This window comes from Ranitomeya variabilis, chromosome 1 (genome assembly GCF_051348905.1).
Source record: "Ranitomeya variabilis isolate aRanVar5 chromosome 1, aRanVar5.hap1, whole genome shotgun sequence".
NCBI lineage: Eukaryota > Metazoa > Chordata > Amphibia > Anura > Dendrobatidae > Ranitomeya > Ranitomeya variabilis.
The window spans coordinates 275937507-275958867 of record NC_135232.1 but is presented as its reverse complement, the minus strand read 5'-3'; the positions used below and the strand labels follow the sequence as shown (position 1 = coordinate 275958867).

Sequence of the window (21361 nt, the reverse complement as noted above, 5' to 3'; positions counted from 1 at the left end):
GATAGGAGCATAGCTCCCCCTGGTGGCCTGGAGTGTGAAGTGTGTTGTGTGATTTGTGATACCTGGTAAAGAGATCTCCTTTATTGCCCTCAGACGTAATATCACTCCCCCTGGTGGAAGAACGACATTACTGCAACGACTAGGTCTCTGGGGCGCTGCACTAGTTTTCAGAGTCCTGTATTTCAGCTGATTTTATTTGTGGGTTTTTCTTTGCATCCCAAACAGTTTTCCTGGCAGTTGTGGACGACATTTTTGTTGGGTCTACCTGACCGTGGTTTTGTTTTTACAGAGCCCCTGATTTTCAATTTGTTAGTCACAGTTTGAATGTTGCTGACTGGCATTATCAATTCCTTGGATATCTTTTTGTATCCCTTTCCTGTTTTATACAGTTCAACTACCTTTTCCCGTAGATCCGTTGACAATTCTTTTGCTTTCCCCATGACTCACAATCCAGAAACATCGGCGGCTGGATGAAAGATGCAAGAGTCTGTCACTCAGCTTTTATGCACACACACTGATTACAAGCAAACAGGTCACAGGTGAGGATGTTACCTTTAGTAGCCGTTCAAACCCATTTGTGTCAACTTGTGTGCATGTTACCAGGCCAGAATCACCAGGGCATGTGAACTTTTGACCAGGGTCTTTTGGATATTTTGGGTTGTCACTATGATTTAAAAAGAGAAAACACAGTAGCTTGACAATAAATGGCTTCACCCAACCATTAACCATGAGTGGAGAAAAAGTTTTGGTGTTAACATTCATATTTTCTGAAAAAAGGCCAAGAAAGCAAAAATTCTGGGGGGGGTATGTAAACTTTTGAGCACAACTGTATATCTGGTTTTGTTTGGCTGCTGTCACACACTAAAAAATGCTGTTTATTGCAAAAACTATTTTTTTGCATCACCATATTTTAGGACCTATAATTTTTTCATATTTTGGCCTACAGAGTCATGTGTTGGTTTTTTTTTGCAGGCAGAGTTGACGTTTTTATTGGTACCATTTTCATACATCATTTTTTGATCGCTTGCTATTTCGATTTTTAGAAGGCAGAATGAACAAAAACCAGAAATTCAGGTTTTGGTTTTGTTTGTTTTTTTTTTTGGGGGGGGGAGGGCAGGTTTATGTAATTCCGCGTGTGGTAAAATTGATAAGGCAGTTTTATTCTTCAGGTCAGTATGATTGAAGCAATACCTCATTTTTATTTATTTTTTTGTATTGGTGCTTTTACACAAAAACTATTTTACAGAAAAAATAATTATTTTTGCATCGCTTTATTGTTAGAGCTGTAACTTTTATTTTTCCGCTGGTGGAGCTTTATGGTGGCTTGTTTATTGCGGGACAAGATGACGTTTTCAGTGGTACCATGTTTATTTATATCCTTCTGTTTGATTGTGGTTTATTCCATATTTTGTTCGGTGGTATAATGATAAAGCATTGTTTTCTGCCTTGTTTTTTATTTATATTTTTTATGGTGTTCACTAAAGGGGCTAACTAGTGGGACAGTTTCATAGGCCAGGTCGTTCCGGTCACTGCAATACCAAATATGTGTATTTTTTTAATTAATTTTTTTTTCATACAAATATTTATTTATGGGTACAATATCTTTTGATTCTTTTATTATTATTTTTTGAAAAATATTTTTACAATTATTTAAAAAAAAAAAAAAAAAATCACTTTGTCCCACTATGGGACTATCATGTTTTGCAGGCTGGTCAATTGTATAGCATGGGGATGCAGCAGCATCCTCATGCTGTACAAACTGTCAGCTCTGCACTGACAGAGAAAGTTGCTGTTCATGCACTGCGCATGATCAGCAACTTTCCTAGCTCTGATGACCCGATGTCGTCATGACGACATTGGGTCACCATAACAACGATCCAGACCCCAAGTCACGCTGTGGGGTCTCCGATCCAAGGGCAGAGGGGCTGTCATCCCTCTACCTGCTCAATGAATGCTGCCATCGCTTTCAATCGCTGCATTTAGGGGGTTAAAGTGCCGTGGGTGGTGGGTAACCGCTACTGGCACTAAGTGCCAGGTGTCAGCTGTCAGAATCAGATAACATCAAGCGGCGATCGCGCGCTCACACACAGCCTAGACGTAATAATCCTTCTCTGGTTAAAAAGGCCCAGGGCACAGGGACGTATTATTACACCCAATGTCAGAAAGAGGTTAAAATAGGGATTTTTGTGTACTCACCGTAAAATCCTTTTCTCCGAGCCAATCATTGGGGGACACAGACCATTGGTGTTATGCTGCTGCCACTAGGAGGCTGACACTAAGTTGAAACAAAAAGTTAGCTCCTCCTCTGCAGTATACACCCTCATGCTGGCTCCCAGAGAACCAGTTCAGTTCAAAAGCAGTAGAAGGAGATCATTAACATCATATCAAAGTACAATACATCAAATTAAAGAAAAACAAGCGCAAGCTAAAAGATTAACAGGGTGGGTGCTGTGTCCCCCAATGATTGGCTCGGAGAAAAGGATTTTACGGTGAGTACACAAAAATCCCTATTTCTCCTTCGCCTCATTGGGGGACACAGACCATGGGACGTCCCAAAGCAGTCCCTGGGTGGGGAATCACATCACAGATCGAACCCCATGTACCAACTGACTAAAGTTGCACTACCGCCGCTTCCAGAATACGTCTGCAGGGGGCCGCATGTGCAGAAGTCTGAGAGCGTAGGCTGTATCAAGTTGCAGCCTTGCAGACCTGTTCTGCCGATGCCTGATGCCTAATGGCACAAAAAGAACGTCCACTGACCGAGTAGAGTGTGCCTTAATCCCCACTGAGATAGGGTTGTCTCTGATGCAGTAGGACTTCTGAAAAACCAAGTAAATCCATTTGGTATTGTGGCCCTGAAGCGGCTAAACCCTACCTGAGACCCTCAGGAAGCACAAATAGGGTGTCCGACTTACAGAAGAGCACCGTCTTCGAGATGCACCTTCTGAGAGCCCTTACTATGTCCAGGGTGTAAGGAGCTCATTCCATCCGATGTACTGGTGCTGGACAAAAAGAGAGAAGGACAAAGTCCTCATTAAGGTGGAAAGACAAGACCACCTTGGAAAACAGAGAACGTAGACGATGCGATGAAAGGAAAGGAACTCGAGCAGACACAGTGGCTAGCTCTGAGACTTGTCTGATAGACATCACTGCGACAAGAAAAAATGACTTTCAGAGACATCCTGCAACGGTTCAAAAGGCGTCCTGCTAAAGAGCACCCAGGACCAATATAAGGTCTCAGGCCTCTAACAGCATACTACAGGGGAACACCGCATGGGAGACTCCCTGAAAGAAAATACTCACTTACAGAATGGAAGTAATCCTGCGCTGGAATAAAACAGATAAGGCCAAGATCTGGCCTTTGAGAGAGAGAGAAAGAGCTGAGCGCCAAACCTGATTCCAGACTATTCTGGAGAAATTCCCAAAATGGTAGGAACAGAGAAAACATGAGGACGTCCGCAGTGCCTGCACTATGCGAAAGAAGGTTATCAGGTGTGCTGATAGATGCTAGCCGATGCAGGCTTCCCATGCTAATCATGGTGGGAAACCACTGATGAGAGAACCCAGCTTGAGATCGCTCGTAGGCTTCAACAGCCAAGCTATTAAACACAGGGCCCCTGAGTTCTCATGACAAAAACGGATAAAGGCAGAGCAGATCTGGATGATCCGGCAGTCGCCACGGGACATCGGCGACTATCTGCACTAGATCTGCATATCACGCCCAGTGTGGCCAAACCTGGGCGACAAGAATTACTGGAGTCCCCTCTGCTTAGATCTTCCTGATGACCCTCAGAAGTAAAGAAAGTGAGGAAAAAACACGTATGGAAAACAAAACTGAAGCCAAGGAGAGACCCGTGCACGCACCTTGACGGTCTAGGGATCCCGAGACCGAGCTCTGAAGTGGAGAACCTTGGCGTTCAATCTTGAAGCCATCAGATCCACGTCCGGAGTCCTTAAACGAATACATATCTGTCGAAAGACCTCCCACTGTCCCGAGGCGAGACTTTGACAGATAGGAAAGACTGTCGCCCAGTTTTTTCTTCTGTTTTTTTTACGCCTGAGATACGGACTGCTGAAAACACCGAGAGGTTCCTCTCTGCCCATCGGAGAATATGGGCTACCTCGTGCATGGCCACCCTGCTGCGGGTTACCCCCTTTAATGATTGATACATGCGACAGCCATGGCTTTGTCCGATTGAATTCGGATGGGGTGACCCGCCTGGAGATAATGGAACTGCTGCAGGGCTATCCTGATTGCTTGGATTTCCCAGACATTAATTGGAAGGCTCGACTCCCGAGTTGACCAGCGCCCCTGAGCTGCGAGGTGACGAAGACTACTCCTCAGCCAAGGAGACTGGCATCGGTAGTCATCACTAGCCATTAAACCGGGAGAAAGAATTTTTCCTTGGAAGACAGATAATCTCAATGTCCACCACTTGAGAGTTTGCCTGACCCACCAGGGCAAGCGGCACTGGCAATCGAGGGAGAACTGGTTCATGCTGCAGGGAACGGAGAAGCAGCTGAATGAAAAAAGACCGCTTTAATTGTTGAATTTTTCCCCAGTGCCCTCATGGCAAACCGGATAGAATGACGGGATGAGTGGCTAAGTGCGAGGGCTCCCTGTTGAAGGGCTCGGACCTTGTCCTGAGAAAGAATCACTAACCCTCAGAGGTATCCAGAGTCATTCCTAAAAAGGATATCCACAGGGCTGGAACGAGGGAAGACCTGTATACGTTTATCAGCAAGCTCAGGTGAGGAAGAGTATCGCCACTGATGCGAAGGCACTTTGCGCAGTCCTGGAAGGACGGACCCCTGATGAGAAGGTCGTCTGAGTAGGGCAGAACGATCATGCCCCGAGAGTGCAAGATGGACGAGACGGCTGTCATGACCTTCGAGAGCACTGTGTGAACTGAAAACGCTGTTTGGGAATGGCGAAGCACAGGAATGTCTAGACAGGGGAAAATCGGAATATGGAGGAAAGCATCCTGTTATGGATGGATTCTAGAAAAGCCCCTCTTTCATTGACGAGTTTGCATGATCCTTGGTGGCATCTGATTACAGCGCTGCAAGGCTGTAGTGCTAACCACAGAATCAACGTGCTGCGTTAGAGATGGAGGAATCATCCGAGACAGGCTGGTGAAGAACCTGACTGATAAGGGAAGGATCATGAAGGGACTGTATCGCTGTGACCAGTGACGCCCTGGGCTGTGATAGCGGCGAAACCCACTCGGAGGGTATAGTGCAGTCTAGATCCCAGCCCCAGCAAAATGAGGCTGTACCACAGAATACCCCATGACACGTTAATCACATGCATCCTTTGCCGGGAAAACCAATGGGGCCTCAGGGTCAGAGCACTTACCCAGGACTGTTGCCAAAGGGTGCTGCAGCTCCAAGAAACTATGGTGGGATTTTGATCCCAGGACCACATGCAGCCAAATTAATGACCGAACCTCAAACAGGTTACAGTAGAAACCCTTTGAGCTTTTCGTGAATCTGTGGTGTCCGAAAAAGGATTTGTTGTTGACGCCAAAAAAAGGACGTCTAAGCCTTGCTGCGGAGGAAATTTCCTCTTTCCTCCCGTAGCATCAGAGACAAGCTGAACCAGCTTCACACTAAATAAACGGCCAATCTAGTAAGGAAGAGATGTCAGAGACTTTTTGCACACAGAGTCCGTTTTCTATTCACTGAGCCATAATGTCTTTCTGAACGTGATGGCATTTGCTGCTGATAGTGCAGCGCAGCTGGCCGAATCCAAAGAGGTGTCCAGGAGACCATGGCTTTAGCTACTCACGCCGCGGCAAACAATAGATAGACAGAGCGAGTCTGATTCTCTGACGGTCCGTGGGTGAAGATCCATCCAGCTAGGATAGGATTCTAAATACCGGACAAAATACTGGCGGCTTCACAGCAGGAGATTCAGCTCAATCTTTCCGCAGATCAGCTGAAACAGGGGGTACCTCGCACAAGAGGCTTCTGACCTGTTAAGCGTTTATCAGGTCGCTCTCAGCGCCGGATAAGTATAACCCGGACCACCGGGTGAATGTTAAACACTGTATGAGGGTGATTAGTCCTCTTGAAGGGACTGTGTGTTCCGGGACAGAACCGGAATCCTTGTCAACCTTTAGAGTCTGATTGATGGCCTCAATAAGAGAGTTCCCCATTTTCTGGAACACTGGAGATTGCAGAACCAGGAAAACATCCAATTCAAACTCAGTCTTGTTCTGCAAATCTCTGGTGAGGGAGAGCGAGAAACAGAGCTCACGGACGCCAAGGGCCGAGATTGCTCGGGTAATCGTACCCCTGATCCGATTTCTAGACGCCTGTACGTTTCTAGAAAACTTGCGGCCCCTGCTAGCCGATGACTCCCGTGTAGGAGAGGATCCATTTAAAATCAGACCTGCTCATGCTCCGATCCACAGAGAAATCATAGAGGGATTCAATCTCTGGCCAGCGAAGCCATGGATTGCTTCAGTGATGCAGCCGACTCAGGGGAACTAGGTACACTGGCATTGGGGCGGCGGAGGACTCCTGAACGCATTTGAGGTCGCGGGCTTTGCAAATTAAATAAGACTAATAGTCTTACTAAACCCTTTGGGAGCTTGGACCGTGACAAGGTGTCATGGCACCTTTAAGACCGGGAAATACTACAGGGGGAAACTGGAAGGGGAGAGCGCAGTGCTTCCTTACCCAGGTACTGATGTTCCTGGAGTCCGCATTGGATTAGCACTATGTTTTTGCGCTAAGAGTCGCCTGCCAGGTCCTGTGCGAGGTCGTTGTGCCCCTGTAATGCAAAGCCGTCGCCAATGTGTGAGCCGGCCGGATGGACCAAGATGGCCACCGGGAATTGCAGAGGCGGTAAAGTCTCGCAGAAAGCGAGAGGCGCCAATACGGGGGGCAGAGCCACAGCCGTGATGTAATTTAGTGGGCGGAGCCTCGTGACTTCCATGAATAGGCCCAAGCCGGGGCCTAAAATTCTGCAGCCAGCAGGAGTGTTACCAGGGGTAGAGAGTGAGGGGGCGTTGGGGAAGGTGAGAGAAACGTCCCAGGCGAGAAGCGCCAGAAAAGTGGACGGAGCCTCCTTAGAGCACCATAGTGTGGGCGCGGCTTCCGGGATGCAGCCTACACATCGGCCAAAGCCGGAGGCTAAATTTTTTGGCACCGGCCGGCGCCGATGGAAACAGGGATCTAGAAGTGCGCCCTCACTGCCAGAATGAGCCCCCTTGTCAGCGTTGCCCCAGACCGCCTGTGCAGAGCCCTCCAGGCCCAGCACTTACCCGGAGAAGCTGCCAGGTGGCAGGTAATCCAGCTGTATGCGGCAGGTGCTGATGTCCCCTTGCTGCCGCTGCTGGTCTTGGACGGTGCAGGGATGAAGGGATCACCCTCAATCCACCATCCCTTTTATAGGGAGGTGGAGAGGGACCGTCCGCCTCCTTGTACCATCTGCTTTAACAGTGGTGGTGCAGTGGGAGCTGCTCGGACGCCACGAGGTGGCCTCTGGACGTCCAAAGGGTTAATCACCTAGGATGGGACAGTGCTGAATGTCCGGCAATAGGCCTGGCTGTGGAAGAGGATACGTGGAGGCGACACTCCATGTGCTCGTCCGTTGAAGGTGTGGGGAGTTCGGGGTCATTGAAGGGACCCGTCGCCCATAAGATATAAGAATCAGCTCAGGCGTGGCATCACACGTCGCAGGAGAGGATACGGAGAGGCGACACTCTCCGTGCTCGCCTGTTGAAGGTTCGAGGAGATCGGAACCTTGAAAGGATTTGTCGCCCCATTCGTCCGTGGAAAAAATAAAAAATCAAAAAGGTAAAAAGTCAAAATTGAAAAGTAAAATAATAAAGAGTTTTGGGTCTGAATAGCAGACCCGTCAGTGTGCCTCCTACGGACACTAAGCAAGAACTGGTTCTCTGGGAGCCAGCATGAGGGTGTATACTGCAGAGGATGAGCTAACTTTTTGTTTCAACTTAGTGTCAGCCTCCTAGTGGCAGCAGCATAACACCCATGGACTGTGTCCCCCAATGACGCAAAGGAGAAAATATTTTTAAAAATAAAAAAAATATATAAAAAGTTCAAACCACCCCCATTCAAAATAAAACAAGAAAAAAATACATATATTTGGCATCGCCGCATTCAGACTGGCCCAATCTATCAATGTATAAAAATAATTATTCCAATAGGTAAACGGTGTAACGTGAAAAACGTCAAAACGCCAGAATTATGTTTTTATTATACTCACCTGTGGAGAGGTCCAGTCCGAGGGGTGTCGCTCTTTTTTTTTTTTTTTAATTCGTTTTATTAACCACAAAGTAAAAGTATACAACATGCACATTTGCATTCATTGGTAATACATTCAGTATGGAACATGTACATTGTATGCATAACTGAGTATCACAACTGTGCTTAGCATATCATTTACTCCATTCGAACCAAACAAACACAACATGGAGTCATGAGAATTTACAGTCATTGAACCACAACTACAACTATATCCTATTAACTACTTTTCTGCCGCTTAATACTAAACTCGCATCTATCTCTGCGTAACGTCTATGGAAATTTAATACCTTGCCTTAGAGTAATTAACAACTAACCTACAAAAAACAAGGATCCCTAAAATATAACCTTTAATAGGGTAATTTAAAAATAGACTTTATTAATCAATAAATTTAAAAGGTAAGAAGGCAATAAATGTACCTAAGCCACCCTGTATAATATACTAGTACACCCTACCTGACAGTGGAGGTAGGCACCCTACTTTACCGCGGTAGGCGCCCCCACTCCTCGAAGGCTAACCCTGTTATAGCCCTCAGAACTCCCTACAATGCAGGAAACCTAGTAAGCACTACAATAGGCCACTATAATAGCCACTACCTAACAGTGGAGGTAGGCACCCTAAGTTGTTACGGTAGGCGCCCCCACTCAGCGGTGGCTGACCCTAGGGTCCCTTACTCGCCCTGTATTCAGGAGAGATAAAAGATAAATGTCCCAGTACACCACAGGAACCCGTGAAGACACAAAAAACAGAAAAAAAATGGAAAAAATATATATAGAAAAAAATATCAAAAATGAACAGAAAAATATGGATACACTTCAGACTACTGCAGCCCAGAAAAATGATTTATAAAATATACTAGTCAAATAGGCAGTAGACTGACAAGTCCCAGAGGGAACACGGGTAACCAGAGTGTAATAATACACCTTAATCCGAATAGATAATCATATACGATTATAGCACATGGATATCTTATAATGTGCAAAAAATACTCTCAGCGTTCCTCTATTGTCTTTAGAGAAATATAGCCTTGTATAGCCTTATCTTGCAATATAGTGCTCAGAACGTGAAAAGCTGGAATTTATATAAGCACTAGGCTCTCTAATGGTCTAATAGTATACTGGCTCAATGGCCGATATCACATCTGTCAGAGCAAGACAAGGGTATAAGTAATTAGGAGAGAAGATTTACAGGTAGTGGGGACATGCTAACCACCAATTCTTGTTAACATTTAGGAGACTATTACCAGTTCATTCACATGTGAATATTTAGAAGACTCAATCAGAGTCTTTACAGCTCCTCTATCTTCTCATCGGTATATGTGGCTGTGTTACCCCTGATGAACCCCCGTTACCCCCCAAAAAAGGGGGGGGAAACGCGTCGGGCATTGTATGGGGACTGCTCGAGAGAGTTGTTTACTGAAACCATCCTCATTTGAGACAGTAGTGGGACGAACAAAAATGGGAGCTTCCAGCATGCTGATAAGTATAGTTTTTGCAATTTTTCTGATTTATCTATATCAGCAGGATGATTGAGTCTTCTTTATTTTTTATATTTTTTTCTATATATATTTTTTCCATTTTTTTCTGTTTTTTGTGTCTTCACGGGTTCCTGTGGTGTACTGGGACATTTATCTTTTATCTCTCCTGAATACAGGGCGAGTAAGGGACCCTAGGGTCAGCCACCGCTGAGTGGGGGCGCCTACCGTAACAACTTAGGGTGCCTACCTCCACTGTTAGGTAGTGGCTATTATAGTGGCCTATTGTAGTGGTTACTAGGTTTCCTGCATTGTAGGGAGTCCTGAGGGCTATAACAGGGTTAGCCTTCGAGGAGTGGGGGCGCCTACCGCGGTAAAGTAGGGTGCCTACCTCCACTGTCAGGTAGGGTGTACTAGTATATTATACAGGGTGGCTTAGGTACATTTATTTCCTTCTTACCTTTTAAATTTATTGATTAATAAAGTCTATTTTTAAATTACCCTATTAAAGGTTATATTTTAGGGATCCTTGTTTTTTGTAGGTTAGTTGTCGGTTCTAGGATTCCGAATTATAGTAGTTTGGTTTTGTCTTAGAGTAATTAACTATGAATTTAAATTATAAAGTAAGGTGAGAGGAGTTCCATCCGCTCCAAATTTTCTCAAATTTACTTGGACATCCTCTATTTTGATATAGCGTGCGTTCATATGGAATGACCGAATTTACCAACTCCACCCAGGCACTCAGGGAGGGGTGTGAACTCCCCATCCATCGCATTGCTATTACCTTTCTTGCCATAAAAGGTGATTCCCGTAAAAAGATCCCAATATGGTGTCCCCAAGTCTCTTCATCCCACACCCCAAATAAACAAATTAATGGCTCAAGAGGAACAGGAGGTACTACTATGGACGAAAGTAATGATGTAACCTCTTTCCAATATTGAAGGATAATAGGGCAATTCCACATCATGTGGATAAAATCTGTGTCTGGTGAATGGCAACGCAGACATTCCGAGGAGTGGAGTCGACCCATTTTAAAAAGCCGTGTGGGAGTCAAATATGATTGGTATATTATATATAGTTGAGTCATTCTGTTGTTAATTGACGGGGATACCCCAAGTGGGGACTCTAAAATTTCCTCCCATTCTTCTTCCTGTACCTCAGGAATGAGTCTCTCCCATTTCCCCCTGATGAGTCTTATAGCGGATCCAGTCCCCACTGATAGCATATAGGTAGGTAAAGAAGAAATAAGGCCCTGGGGTCCCTGGGATTTGAGGACTCCTATCAGTGGCAAAGACGAAATTGTACGGCCTGTATCCACCCCCCTCATAAATGACTGGAAAGCTGATCTTAATTGTAAGAAACGAAAAAATTGGGATCTTGGTATATCGTACTTAGTCTGCAGCTGTTCAAAGGACACAAAAGTCCCCTAATCATATAAATCCCCTACCGAGGTAACACCATGTAGCACCCAAAAATCAGTAGATGGGTGATCCAGCAGCGCCGGAAAGTAATTATTTTTCCATAGGGGCATTTCCGCTATAATATCCGTAAATCCAACAACTTTTTTTATTTGTCTCCAAACCAATCGTGCCAATCGAAGCATGGGCAGTGAGTGAGGTGTGTTAGTTCTTTCTGATTCTAAAAAACTCAATGGGCACTCCACTCGAGCAGAGTGAAGCAGATGGTGTTCAGAGTTGGGGAGACAACCACCAGGCATCCATGTGCCCAATGCTTTAGCCTGTCCGGCCAGGTAATATAGAAAAAAAATCCGGCAACGCCGCTCCACCTCCCTGTTTAGGTCTCTGCAAAACAGACAGTCTAAGTTTGGGCCTAGATTTCCCCCATATAAAAGAAGTGATTTGGGGATTTAAATTGGCAAAGAGGGATTTAGGTATTGGTACTGCGCTATGCTGAAGGCGATAACTAAGTTTAGGGAGTAAGGCCTGCGACAGATAGTGGGAGTTTGCTCCAAGATGCAAATTTGGATTTGACTAGTTCTAACAATGGGTAGACATTAAGCTGTAGATCAGAATTGCTGCTTCGGGACTTATACAGTTATATGAAAAAGTTTGGACACCCCTATTAATCTTAAGCTTAATGTTTTATCAAAATTGTTTTTTTTGCAACAGCTATTTCAGTTTCATATATCTAATAACTGTTGGACACAGTAATGTTTCTGCCTTGAAATGAGGTTTATTGTACTAACAGAAAATGTGCAATCTGCATTCAAACAAAATTTGACAGGTGCATAAGTATGGAAAAGTGACATTAATATTTAGTAGATCCTCCTTTTGCAAAAATAACAGCCTCTAGTCGCTTCCTGTAGCTTTTAATGAGTTCCTGGATCCTGGATGAAGGTATTTTTGACCATTCCTCTTTACAAAACAATTCCAGTTCAGTTAAGTTTGATGGTCGCCGAGCATGGACAGCCCTCTTCAAATGATCCCACAGATGTTCAATGATATTCAGGTCTGGGAACTGGGATGGCCATTCCAGAACAGTGTAATTGTTCCTCTGCATGAATGCCTGAGTAGATTTGGAGCGGTGTTTTGGATCATTCTCTTGCTGAAAGATCCATCCCCTGCGTAACTTCAACTTTATCACTGATTCATGAACATTATTGTCAAGAATCTGCTGATACTGAGAGGAATCCATGCGTCCCTCAACTTTAACAACATTCCCGGTGCCGGCATTGGCCACACAGCCCCAAAGCATGATGGAACCTCCACCAAATTTTACTGTGAGTAGCAAGTGTTTTTCTTGGAATGCTGTGTTTTTTTGCCGCCATGTATAATGCCTTTTTGTATGACCAAACAACTCAATCTTGGTTTCATCAGTCCACAGGACTTTCTTCCAAAAAGAAATTGGCTTCTCCAAATGTGCTTTTGCATACCTCAGCCGACTGTTTGTGGCGTGCTTGCAGAAACAACTTCTTTCGCATCACTCTCCCATACAGCTTCTCCTTGTGCAAAGTGCGTTGTATAGTTGACCGATGCACAGTGACACCATCTGCAGCAAGTTGATGCTGCAGCTCTCTGGAGGTGGTCTGAGGATTGTCCTTGACTGATCTCACCATTCTTCTTCTCTGCCTTTCTGATGTTTTTCTTGGCCTGCCACTTCTGGCCTTAACATGAACTGTACCTGTGTTCTTCCATTTCCTTACTATGTTCCTCACAGTGGAAATTGACAGGTTAAATCTCTTAGACAGCTTTTTGTATCCTTCCCCTGAACAACTATGTTGAACAATCTTTGTTTTCAGATCATTTGACAGTTGTTTTGAGGAGCCCATGATGCCACTCTTCAGAGGAGATTCAAACAGGAGAACAACCTGCAAGTGGCCACTTTAAGTAGCTTTTCTCATGATTGCATACACCTGGCTATGATGTTCAAAGCTCAATGAGGTTACAAAACAAAAAAAAGTGCTTTAGTAAGTCAGTAAAAAGTAGGTAGGAGTATTTAAAACAAGAAAATGATAAGGGTGCCCATACTTATGCACCTGTCAAATTTTGATTGAATGCAGATTGCACATTTTCTGTTAGTACAATAAATTTCATTTCAAGGCAGAAACATTACTGTGTCCAACAGTTATTAGATATATGAAACTGAAATAGATGTTGCAAAAAAAAAAACAATTTTTATAAAACATTAAGCTTAAGATTAATAGGGGTGCCCAAACTTTTTCATATAACTGTAGATACCCAAGTATTTGAAATTGGATACGACAGGTAACAAGGATAAGGTTTCAAGATCTGGCATTGGGGCACAAGAGAGAGGCAACAGAGCAGATTTGTCCCAATTTATATACAAGCCGGAGTATTTACTAAAGACATCTATAGTGGCAATCACTCAAGGTAATGTTTCCTCTGCCTTGTCCATAAATATCACCATATCGTCAGCGTATAAGCCGATGGTGTCCACCCGACCCGCTATATCTATGCCCTTAATATCAGGGGAGGATCTCATATGTATTGCCAATGCCTCTATCACAAGAGCAAAAAGCCGGCGAGAGGGGGCACCCCTGACGAGTCCCCCTGAATAGCGAGAGAGGCTTAGAGATAGAATTATTTATAATTATACGCACCTTAGGTTTCATATATAATATATTGATCCACCTCAGAAACTTATCTCCGAAGCCATATCTCTGTAAGCATGCTGACAAAAAGGGCCACTCCAGAGAATCGAAAGCCTTAGCCGCATCCAGGGATGCTAATGCCCAGTTGTTATCTGGCACCAGAGAACTATATTGAATTATTGATTGAACTCGCCTGATGTTAATAGAGGTATTTTTACCTGGCATAAAGCCAGTTTGATCTGGGTGAATAAGATCCAGTATAATGGAATTCAGTCTAATGGCTAGGATTTTAGTGAAAATTTTATAATCTACGTTGACCAATGATATGGGTCGATAGGAGCCACATTCCAGAGGGTCCTTTCCCTCTTTTTTGAGTATGACAATATTTGCCTCATAGAAAGTTTCGGGCATGCATCCTCCCTCCCATATACCCTGGAATACTTTCAATAGAAGTGGCGCTAGTATACCCCGATATCTCTTATATAACTCAACGGGAAACCCATCTGGCCCAGGAGCTTTTCCAGAGGACATGTCCATTATTGCATGCTCTACCTCCTCCAATGTGAACTTAGCATCCATAAAATCTCGCTGAGTGGGACTCAATGTGGGAAATATGATATCTGACAAATAATCCATACATTGCGAAACGCCAAGACCATTTTTGGAGTTATATAACGACTCATAGCAATCATAAAAACATTGAAGTATTTCTTCTGTCGTGGACATCAATGAGTCATTTGGCGCGCGAATATGCAATATTGTATTAGATGTGTTATGCTGACGTACCAGATAGGCTAGAAATTTACCGGTTTGATTTCCCAACTCAAAATATGACTGGCGTGTAAAAAACAGCTTACGCTTAGACTTGGTGTCTATATGTTGAGTATACAATCTCTGTGAGGTCAACCACTCAATTCTATTACCATTAGTTTAGTTAGATATGTACGCAGCCTCCGCATCTTTCAGTCTCTGTTCCACTCCATCATCCTCTCTCGAGGTCACCCTTTTTATATATGAAATTGTGGAAGACAAACATCCTCTCAAGTATGCCTTGAGGGTGTCCCAGAATAAATTGACATTCTGGGGCTCTGGGTGAGATGAAATGAAAGAGTTCAACTGATCCTCTGTTCTGTCGCTATGATCCATTAGTTTCAGCCAAAAGGGATTCAGCTTCCAGACCACGCCGCTCCTCGGTTGCCCAAATTTAAGTTTAAGTATAATCGGGCTATGGTCTGATATCCCCCTATTGCCGTGTTCCACACTATCCACCCACGTCGCCAACCCACCAGAACTAAATATGTAATCTATGCGGGATAAAGACCGTTTAGTAGATGAGTGGCAGGTATATCCTTTCACTCCTGGGTGACGCATCCGCCATAGATCCAACCATCCACTACCCTCCATAAATGATGCCAACTGGGTCGGGGTTGAAGAGGGGAGTTCCCCAGATCCCCCATCATCTAATCTCAATCTATCAAGGCTATTATCCATAACCAAATTGAAGTCTTCCATACAGATAACTTGCGCGTCTGGGTAATTTAGAGCAAAGCGCATTGCCATCCGGAGGATTGATAGATTAGCCGGGGGAGGGTTGTAGATACATAGAATTAAGTATTCACTAGAATTAATTAGCGCATGCACAAAAACAAACCGACCTTCGGGCCTCTCTAGCCTCCCATCTAACATCTCTGTGTATTAATAACGAAACACCTCTCGAGTAGCTAGTATGGAAAGCGTGGATATGCCATTGCACCCATGGTTTCTGCACACATCGGGCCGTATCTCTGGTCAGGTGTGTCTCCGTCAAGGCTACTATATGGGGGTGATAATGTCTGATCTGCGAAAAATCCTTAATTTTCTTTCGAGGAGATTTTATACCTCGTACATTCCACGTCAAACACACTATCTCAGATCCCATGCCTACTTATCCAAATATGATATGCGTTATCACTCAGGCAAAGGTTAAGGATAGCACACAGAGAATAAGAATGCTGTCGGCGGCAGTTTTTACGTAAATAACAGATAAAACCGATAGGAAAGAAAAAATAAAACAAGAACCAAACAATATAGGAGCAACGTCCTGTGCTCCCATTATCAAAGAAGTAAGGGGATACCCTCGCTGGAGTCAGCGTCCGGTATTGTTGGTAATCTGGACATCTCCAGAGAGAGCTCTGTACTAAGAGATCATAAGAATTTTACTGAATTAGGTGTATTCAGGATTCCTTTGCACAAGACACCCCATGAGATCTTAGCCATTCAGCCACTTCCGCTGGATCCGTGAAGAACACAGAAGAACCTTTGTGAACAACTCGGAGTCGGGCTGGGTAGATCATCGAGTAAATAATGTTTCTATCCCTGAGTTGCTTTTTGATCTCCATAAATGTGGCTCTTTGCTTTTGAAGTTCCATGGAAAAATCCGGAAAGATCGAAATTACAGCATTATTAAATTTAATGGGGCTTTTTTGCCGTGCCAGTCGCAGAATAGTGTCTCTGTCCTTGCAATTAAGGATCCGTGCCAGAAAAGGTCTAGCTGGGGCACGGGAGGAAGAGGCCTCGTGGGTACTCGATGGGCTCTTTCCACAGCAAACGTTGAAGAAAATTCATCTCCCAGAGCGGATTTGAGCCACCCCTCCAGAAAAACCTCAGGTTGTTGACCCTCTGAGCGTTCTGGTAGGCCAATAATTCGAATATTGTTCCGGCGCAGCCTGTTCTCTAGGTCATCTGCCTTTTGTTTCCAGGCGTTTATAGAGCCAGCTACTTTTGTCAACTTGGCCTCCATGGGTGCAATGGTATCTTCAGCACGGGATACCCTCGTCTCCACCTCTGCAATGCGTCCCTTCATAGCTTGCATATCCTGACGGAGGCGTCAGTATGTACATCCTCTATTTTTTCGGTGAGGGATGTTCTAGTTAGAGAAATAGCTTGCATTAATTGGTCAGACGCTTGTTTAAGTGTCAATTCCTCCTGATCATTTCCCTCAGCACTATCAGAGAGACGATTTTTACGTTGCATTTGAGAGGGGTTATTTCTAAGGGCTTGTACGTTATCAGAGGGATCAACTCTGGCAAACTCTTAATTTATCAGCTGCCCCGGATCCTTTTGTGCGCTGCATGGTTAGTAAGGTCAGAGTTACAAGTCGTGCAGACACAGCAGGGTTAAGGGAGGATGGTATCTGCAGTGAACCGAAAAGTTATAAGTAGAAGTATGGTAATTTCAAGGCTCCACTAGGGTGCTGCGCACCAGGAAGGACTCACTGTGCCTGCAGTGGTAGCAGCCAGGAGGGGGGGTCCATGGGCCCTCCAAAGTAATGGCGCTGATAGGCAGAGCGTCTTATTAAAGGTGTGGGGGAGCGCAGGGCCCAATTTTTCAGAGCACACTCCGCGCGCCCCTCAGTGTGTCCAGGGTATGTGCTCACTCACTCACCCACACAGCGCTGCAGGGATGAAAAGATGGCGCCGCGTCTCCACCTGCTGGAGCGCGCGCTCTGAAGATGGCAGCCGCTCCACATAGGCACCGCCTCCGCTCGAGCCTCTCCTGCTCCCGGTGCACCACAGGCTCCCAGCACTCACCGCAAGCGCCAGTAATCACCCGAGCGTCAGGGTAAGATTTCGTCTCCGGCAGGGAGCAGCACCGCGCTTCTTCTCAACAGAGCGTGTGCTGCTGAAAATGGCCGCCTCCTCGCTGTGTACTCGTCCAGAGCTCTTTGATCTCCAGAGCTTCTCGGCCACGGCGGTTTCCCCACAGGGTCCAAAAGAGCCGCCCGGAACTAGAGGGGTCCAGCAGTGGCGAATATATCGCCGTATTTAGGGATCTTAGGTGCAGGATAATGAAAGGATTTAGGAGCTCTCCCACGATGCGTCCTCTCTCCTTCACTACATAGCCACGCCCCCGCCGGTGTCGCTCTTCTTGGTCCAGCGCCTCCCATCTTCTTGCGAAGGTGTCCTCCTTCTTGGTTCATGTGGATGACACATCCCTGCGTCATCCACATAGTCTGCAGGCGTACTTATCTGCCCTCAGGCTGGACAGACATCTGCCTGAGATGATTTCGTGAATCCTGCATTGAGCCTGGAGGTCCCTTCCAACTCTAACATTCTATGATTCTGTTTGGAACAATCTTCTCTGACAAGTCCCTTCAAAAGCTGATGCATCAAAAAGTGATGTTTTTACGCTATTTTGAATACAAAGGGTGGTCACAATAAATATTAATATGATTTATATTTCTCTTTTGTTCATTCAATGTGCATTTTTTACAAGGGACAAAATTAAACTATCAACATTTCTGTGTTTGAAAGAACTCATACTTTACAGAATTTTTTCTACACCTTTCAGACCCCCCCCCCTTCCCCACACACACACATATTATATATATTTATTAATCACTCACTGTTTCGGATATTGTCCCAGTCAGTGTTTATAAAAAATGGATGACAGCACAAATCTTCATATTTCAATCTTTCCCTTTGTCCACAGAGTAAACTTTGAATAAGATCAAGAAAATTTTTGCTGATTTTGGGTTCATCTGGAAACTTTAGGAAACGCTGCAAAACCAATTAAAGACAATTAAACTATGCAAAAGGTAATAACATATCCAATAAAACAAGAAAATAATTTAGTAACCTGAAAGTTCATGATGTTGTTAAATGTTTTTATGGCTGTTCCTTCTGTAAATGGAGATTTTCCATAAAACATTTCATAAGCAATGATACCCAGAGACCACCAGTCACATTCAGGACCATAAGCAGCTTTTCCATCCCCATTCATCACCATGAGCACTTCTGGAGCCATATAATCTGGTGTACCAATAGGCAGCTGTGCATTCATCTGAAATGCGAGGCATGACATGTAATAGGGCAGCAGAGTGCAGAGATCAGATTGTCAAAGCTCAAGGAAGCCAGTGGACTTACCACTTTACTTGATGTTAGCCTTGCTGCAGACCCAAAATCTACTAGTTTAACGTGACCAGTGCGATCGATGAGAATATTCTCTGGTTTAATATCTCTATTGAATAAGACATAACATTTATAGTAAATTAATGTTGTCTCACAGAATTATGAAATCACTGTTTACAGTATCAAATAATGTCAGCTCTGGCGGATGCATTAAAGGGAATCTGTCAGCATGTTTCTGTTATGTAACCCGAGAGCAGCATGGTGTAGGGGCTGAGACCTGGATTCCAGAGATGTATCACTTACTAGTCTGCATGGTGTCATTTTTATACAATATTTGCTGCAGATCTAGCAGTGCTCAAATGCTGAGCCCTGCATGACTGTCCACACCACTGGTTGGCAGCTTGCGGTGTACACAGTACATGGAAAGAAAACTGTTAATCGCTGGTGGGGACAGAGTGACCAAGAGAAGTTGACTAGTAGTCACAAAACACCTAATACGTATGGATAACTTCTTGCTGATAAAACGCTGATTTTATTGAAACAGCAACACTGAGCATAGTAAATAACACATCACTGAAGTCAGGCTAACAGTCCCTACATTGTGCTGCTCATTTACATAACAAAAACATGCTGACAGATTCCATTTAAAGGCAAATTTTATTAATGTTCAATAATGTGAACGCCACAAAAAAAAAAACACAGTGGAGCTAACACAAGCCAGAAGGACCCGATGCCTTCCTTGTGCCACTAACTTTAACCTACTGACTGGGGTCACATAGCTCAGAAGAATCCAATCTTGCATTCATGGCATATACTAAGTTCAAATGTCTTTTAGTGACAAAGGCGATTTTTCTTTAATACAGTTTCATACGTTTTCACCAATATCTTTAGCTACATGGGAGACAATACCCCCTTTTTATATCCGTATTATAGATAGGCCCAACCGCCACTCCATTAATGCTACATGCCCACGATCAGAAATAGCAGTGTTTTAGACATAGCATTCTACACTGCAAGCACAGTGGATGGGATTTATAGATATCATAACCTTTAATATACCTAAAATAAAGTAGCCAAAAAACATATAAGACAATATACCATTATAATCACAAAGTGCAAGTGCTCATGTGTAACTGTGCTCAAATAAAAAATTGGTTTGATCTCACCAACGTAAATTCATTCTCGTTTTTAATCCACCATTGAAGAGAAAGAGAGGCGGGAGGAGGGGCCTAATGATGGGATAAAGTTAGTATAAATCCCTATGTTATTCCTTGTCGTGCCCCTGCTTTACTCCTGCCCTGACAAGGGCAGTAGCCAAGTGTGAGCCTGTTCCTTGATTACCCAAACGACCAGGGTAACTACCCAAACGACCAGGATAACCTCCCAACGCGTTTCTCCCCCGTTGGGGGGTTCAGGGGGTTCATCGGGGGGGAAATAAGAATAATGTGGGTGCTTGCAGTGACAAGTCAAGTCTAGCTAGCTGACTATTGGTGTCAGTGCCCCTGTCTAGGGAAAAATTGGACCAAATTTTCCCTAGACAGTAGCACTGACACCAATAGGGTAACCAACAGGTACACCAATTAGGCCCCTCTCTCCCACCTCTTTTTCTCTTCAATGGTGGATTAAAAACGGAGAGAATGAATTTACGTTGGTGAGATCAAACCAATTTTTTACTTGAGCAGTTACACATGAGCACTTGCACTTTGTGATTATAATGGTCTGTAGTCTTATATGTTTTTTGGCTACTTTATTTTAGGCATTATATTAAAGGATATGTTTTGTTTATTTCCTAACCCTGCTGTAATTTCATTGTACTATATTGGTTAGGCTTATGTAGATCAGATAACTTATGACTCTTTGCTGTTTATTGATTTATAGAACTCCCATGACCACTGTGCTTCTATTTAAAGTGTAAATTCACTGGGTTTATGTGCCGCAGCATGTCAATTTCTGTAGCGGAAATGCTAGTCTCTGCTGCGTATACTTAACAATAGAATGTCATGACATGCGGATAATCCTCATGTACCTAAACACAAGTTCGGTAATTAGAATGCAGCGTTTTGGATGCCCATCCAAAACGCTACTATTCCTGATGGTGGGCACGGAGCCTAGCTCTCGAGTGCAGCCCTCAGCAGGCCCATAGGGAATGAATGGAGCAGTGATTGAGCATGAGCCATGAGTACAGACAATCTATTCTAAGGATAAAGATTTCCCGTTCTGTCAATCAGAGCAGGTCCGTGTGAATACTTAAAGTAAAAACATATTTATATAGCAATGTGACTTATATTAAAGGATAGCAGTCAGTAGATTTAATTCCTGGTTTACTCCTTCACAGTGTATCTTGAGCATATTGCCCCCATTATGTTACTGTGTGCACCAATAGGCAGATCAATCACTGAACTAAACAACTGCTCATCTCAGATAACATGTCTAACATGTCTCTCTTTTCCCCGTTCCTCACCTGTGTACATATCCCAGCTGGTGAACACTATGAATTGCAAGGACTATTTCTGCCAAATAAAACTGGGCCATACTTTCATCAAACTGGTCATCATAGCGATTCAATAAGGACAGCAAGTCTCCTCCGGGCTGGTACTGCATAACCTACAGAGTTTGACAGGTTATAGTCATTTTTTGCTAATATAATT

At 44.2% G+C, this 21361-nt stretch overlaps 1 protein-coding gene across 6 annotated transcripts in view; it reads right to left on the bottom strand.

Annotated features, from left to right (window-relative positions):
- CIT (citron rho-interacting serine/threonine kinase) overlaps positions 1 to 21361 on the bottom strand; it is a 205654-nt gene that overhangs the window by 148974 nt on the left and 35319 nt on the right. For all 6 annotated transcript variants that reach the window (XM_077294796.1, XM_077294806.1, XM_077294822.1 and 3 more), the window contains exons 6-9: positions 21175 to 21317; positions 18729 to 18822; positions 18442 to 18645; positions 18209 to 18362 (exon numbers count right to left, since the gene is read on the bottom strand). In XM_077294796.1, the coding sequence (XP_077150911.1) occupies positions 18209 to 18362; positions 18442 to 18645; positions 18729 to 18822; positions 21175 to 21317 (595 nt within the window). The remainder of the gene's footprint in view (positions 1 to 18208; positions 18363 to 18441; positions 18646 to 18728; positions 18823 to 21174; positions 21318 to 21361) is intronic.